General features: G+C 44.1%; 1 protein-coding gene across 1 annotated transcript; it reads right to left on the bottom strand.

Moving 5' to 3' along the window:
- Positions 1-1,873: 1,873 nt before the first annotated feature.
- Positions 1,874-5,134, bottom strand: LOC131242493 (pentatricopeptide repeat-containing protein At3g24000, mitochondrial). Its single transcript, XM_058241180.1, has one exon. It carries the CDS (start codon positions 4,836-4,838, stop codon positions 2,025-2,027), a length of 2,814 nt encoding a protein of 937 aa, XP_058097163.1. The 5' UTR covers positions 4,839-5,134; the 3' UTR covers positions 1,874-2,024.
- Between the last annotated feature and the right edge of the window lie 250 nt (positions 5,135-5,384).

Raw genomic sequence — 5,384 nt, 5'->3', positions numbered from 1 at the left:
CCAAAAACCACAGGCCCTTCTAAATTCCACGCAACCAAGCGACCCCTCATTCAATTCTCCTTGGTTTTTCTTTGACTTTCTTCCTAGCGAATCTTCTAATTTATCATCTGCTAGAATGTTTGTTGCACAATCCTTTCATGTTCAAGCCAATTGATTTTTTTTATCAAAGCGTTCATGGAGATCGGATTACTTCCATGTTCAAGCCAATTGAATTTTTTATTTATTTTGGAAGAATCATGCGTTTAGGACCGCATATTTCCATTGATTAGATTAGAATGAGTAGGAAATCTTCCATCTCTCTTATAGCCTGTTTGTATACCACCAAATAAGTTTCTTTTTCTACTTACAACAGTTGATAAGTAACTTATTTCAGATAAGTAAGTTTAGTTAATGATTAGTTATAAGTAACTTTTTTACTTAAAATTATTTAATCACTTTAGTTAATTTTTTAAGCTTTTCTACTTTCATGAGTTGCTGAAGAGAGGCATCAGGAGATATGAAAGAGAAGAGAAGTTGATAAGTATGTTGTTGACCAAATATACTTATCTGCTTAATAAGTAAAAACTACATTAAGCTACTTGAGGCATAGGAATGCAAGACAATTAACCACTTGCTCTAAAAGCTCGAACTGTTAGAGCTGGGTGAATTAATCCTTTTATCTCATAGCCCAGGCCCCACATATCATGGGTTAGGACATCGGCCAAACCCTCATCGTAGGCCCCAAATCACATGGGTACCGCATCACATGGGCCGCCCATCCCGAGTGTGTCCCTACATCCCATAGGTTACCCCACTCAAGCCCAGTGTGAAATACGCATTAATCACTCCCGGTGAAGAGTCTCGAACACGATACCTCTCCCGTGGGCCCCGCCCACCCCGAGTGTGCCCCTGCATCCCACAGCGACCCCACTCGAGCCCGGTGTGAAAATGCCCCTGCATTAATAAGTGGCTTAAGTAACTTATGATCCAAACCGTTCCATAGTGACACTCTCTTGTTTATCTATTCGGAAGTTTAAAAGGTTTACCTCATCAAGATAGAAAGTCCATGGAGTTTGCTGCCTATTTTCAGTCCTAATAAAAGACTAGTAACAATGTCTTTGAGTGACACTGGCTTGAACAGAGTGCTATTAGAAGTTCGTTGTATATCTGTTTTTGAGGTGAATCGGATACCATTCTCGGTGTTCGGCAGTCTAACCTTGATGATTTCACACAAATCAATTTTTTTATTTTTTTATTTTTTAAATTCCCTTTTCTTTGCAGATACTAATTCAAAGATACATGTGAAGAATTAGGTAGTGTATAATGGAAAACATTCCTATTAGGTCGACCTTACTGTAAGTTAAGGTCGGGTCGAACTCTATAGGCCTCACCATGATGTGTTGACCATCGGCCTGTTCATCAGATGCATCCTCCCATTTTAGGCTTGGAACCCAGAATCCAGCCTGATCCCATCAGTTAGGTGAACCACACAACAGGAAAAAGTTGAGAGTGGACGCTGACCCATTAAAACCTTCCTGATTGTTTGTGGGGCCCACCATGGTGTTATTCAGACACCTGACCAATCCATCGTATGCATCCCTCCTGGATGAGGGGTCCCACCAAATTTCAGGCTAATTTCAAAACCCATGTGGAACCCACAAAATGATTAAGATGTTTTAAGCATGATTTTGCACTGATCTAGATGCTGTGGGCCACCGGATACAGCTGATTTTTGGGACAGCCCAGCACCTGGAAGGGACTCAGTAGGTGCCCGGTTCAGCAGTCCAACACAAGTCATTGTGGGCCCACAGAGCTCAACATTACCATAGGTCCATAAGCTACAGTAAAGTCGACCTTACAGGAACATTTCCTGTGCAGAATGACATTTTCACCATAAAAAGAACCAAGGTTCTCCGTTCACCTGATAATGGCTGTCCAACTGAAACTAGTGAGAAACAGCCCAAATGCACAATAATTCACTGAGCAGATTGCTTGAATCGACGAATGGTTGGAGTTGATCTGCTTCTCCAAGCTCAGTAACGCTGCTACCAATAATCAGAACAAGAACATGTCCCGCCACTGAAATGGTGAAATCGGTAAGGATCTCTCAAAACGATTTCACGGCCAACAGCTCTACTAACGAATTTGTAAACTGAATGACAGTCGCCACAAACACGAAGATTCTTGAAGACTCTAATAGGAGAGCCTTCTGGAGTACTGATCAACCCAAATGCAAGGGCGAGCTTCTCGCTGTGATTCCAAAGATTATGTTCCTTCTGTTCATCATCTGTGTCATGCAATACAAAGGTTGTATCAGCAACATAACCCGCTTCTTTGATCATCTGCAACAGCTCCTCCAACTTTGCATAGATCTGCTTGGCCCGTGGGTGTGTCCTGTCTCCCATCCCAAACAAACTCACCTCGTTCTTCACCTTAATCCAACTGCATGCGGGTCTCTTCTTCACGTTATTCAATTCCATATGGCTCCTAACCTTCTCTACATCATCCCACCTTCTGTTGACAGCACACACATTCGACAAAAGAACGTAAGCCGAGTCGTCCGAAGGATCCATCTCAAGAAGACACTGGGCCGCTCGCTTTCCCAGCTCTAAATTACCATGATTCCTACTTGCAGCTAACAAGCTGCGCCAAACAAGGTCATTTGGTGAGACAGGCATCTCCTCGATAAATCTCTCAGCATCGACAAGCCTACCTGAACGTCCAAGGAGATCAACCATACAGACACAATGCTCTATTCCCGGTGAAATACCAAATTCCGAAGTCATCAAAGTAAAGTATTTGAGGCCCTCGTTTACAAGGCCCGCATGGTTACATGCTGAGAGAAGAGAAACAAAGGTTACATAGTCTGGTTTTAGTCCCATCTCGAGCATTCCTTGGAAAGCTTCTCGAGCCTTCTCGAAGCGCCCATGTCTTGCAAACCCTGATATAAGAATATTCCATGACAATCGTGATCTTTTGCTTGTTTCTGGGAGTATTCTCAGTACCTCATCCATTTTCCCACATTTTCCATACATATCCATGGCTGCATTCGTTACATGAAGATCTGATTCAAATCCAAGCTTAATGATCATATTGTGAAGCTGCTGTCCTTCCTCCAATATGGCTAAGTGGGCACTAGCAGCAAGACCCCCTGAGAGACTGAAGTGGTCCAACTCCAATCCAGCACGGCGCATTTCCACGAACAGTTTTAAAGCCTCCTCACCACGACCATGATAGGCATTTGCGGCAATCATGGCATTCCACGAGACGACAGTTTTTTCGGCCAATCCATCAAAGATAAAATAGCTCGAATCAAGCGCACCACACTTTGCGTACATTGTGAGAAGAGAGTTCTTTACATAATTATCCGATTCGAATCCACTTAAAACTATATGCGCGTGGATGGGCATTCCGTACTTCAACAGGTCATCCGGAGATGAACAAGCGCTGAGAACATTTACCATGGTTATATAGTTTGTTACCATGCCAGTTTCCCTCATAGAATTAAAATCTTTTATTGCCTCCTGCTGCTCTTCATTCTCTACATTCCCACCTATCATCGCATTCCATGTCACCACATCCGTTTTAGGCATTGCCCGGAACACGCATTCAGCTTCTCCCATTGCATGGCACTTGCCATACATTGTGACTAATGCATTGCCCACAAGCAAATTCTCCTGAAAACCCAAAAGGATTACAAGTGCATGGACCATTTTGCCCTTGATAAGAGCTTCAGGGCTCGAACATGCAGCCAATGCACTGGTGAAAGTCACATGATTTGCTCCTTGGCATGTTCCAAGAAGTTCAACCAAGAGCTTCAGGGCATTCCCGTATTGTCTGCTCTGAACAAAGCATGCCATCATGGAATTCCAAGAAATCAAATCCCTTTTGGTCATTGAATGAAACACAAGCTGGGCGTCTTCAAATCTGCTGGTCATGGAATACATAGTAATGAGAGTATTGCAAACAGATGCAGTGGAATCATGCCCGAATTTAACAGCAATGCCATGAATTCCCTTTCCCCATTTCAGATCATCCACGCAACTACATGCTGATAGCAAACTCGAAATGGTAGTAGAATCGGGTTGTATATACATAGAACACATTCGATGGAAACAATCCAATGACTCCTTGAAAAACCCGTTGTGCGAATACATGGATATCATAGAATTCCATGAGATCGTGTCGCGATCTTCCATCCGATCAAATACACAACAGGCATCTCCCACACTCCCAAAACTACCGAACATGGATATAAGAGCGTTTGCAACAGAAAGGTTAGTCTCAAATCCAGAAATCACAACATGACCAAGAACCTGACGGCCCAACAATTCATCCTCGAGCAATCCACATGAACTAATCACTGTCGCCAAAGAATTCTGATTGCAATCTACCCCTTCCCATCTCATCCGCCAATAAACATACACAGTTTCCTCTGGATCACCATTCTTCAAATAACCAACCATCAACGACGTCCAAGACACGACATTCCTTTCCGGCATTTCATCAAAGAACCGCTGCAAGTCAGGCATAAATCCACACACACCATACAAATGCAAGATCGCGGAGCTCACGTATACATCTGCCAACAATCCAACCTTCAAAACCAGACCATGAATCTGAAAACCTTCGCAGATGCTCGCCACTGACCGGTTACAGCCTGACACCAAGCTCGCAAGCACAAACCCATTAGGCCCCACACCCTCCCTCCTCAATTCTCTGAACAATTCAATCGCGTCACCCAATAAACCTGCCCGGACATAGCCCGAAATTATCGTGTTCCAAGATGCAGTGTTTCTTTGAGGCATTCGATCAAACAGGCAGCGGGCGGTATCAACATCGCCAAATCTAGCGTACATGGCTATCAGGGTGTTGTAATGGAAGATACTGAGGTGGAGGGAGTGCTTGAGGGAGAAGGCATGGACTGCTCTTCCAGTGACTGGGGAGGTAATTTCTGAGAAACCCTTTTGGTGGAAGAGAGAGAGCTCTGAGAATGGATGGTGGGAGAGGATTTGGATTGCATGGCTGCTGGGCCATTCTGAGCATGGGCTTGGTGGGGTTTTGGAGTGGAATTGGCGGCAAGGAGGAAGGAAGGAAGTGGGCTTGAATTTGAACGGTGGGATTCTCTTACTGCAGTGAGCCAGCTCTGCCTGTGGGCTTGTTTGGCTACTAGCCTACTACGCAAGTATATGGAGTGAATGCAAACGGAAACGGATTTGCTACTCCCCTGCCACCGGCCCAGTGGCAGGTGGTCGGTGCTCTGTGGGCCCCACCATGATGTATGATTTTCATCCATTCCGTTCATACATTTTTAAAAATAATTTTATGGCTTAATACCAAAAATGAGAGTGATATAAATCTCAGGTGGACCACACCACAGGAGAACAATAGTGATTGAATATCCA

The sequence above is a fragment of the Magnolia sinica genome, chromosome 1, assembly GCF_029962835.1.
Source record: "Magnolia sinica isolate HGM2019 chromosome 1, MsV1, whole genome shotgun sequence".
Taxonomy (NCBI): domain Eukaryota; kingdom Viridiplantae; phylum Streptophyta; class Magnoliopsida; order Magnoliales; family Magnoliaceae; genus Magnolia; species Magnolia sinica.
This window is presented reverse-complemented; position numbering and strand designations above follow the sequence as displayed.

What these genes read in the sequence shown, in the direction of transcription:
- LOC131242493 (XM_058241180.1), bottom strand. Translation starts at nt 4,838, where the DNA reads ATGTACGCTAGATTTGGCGATGTTGATACCGCCCGCTGCCTGTTTGAT.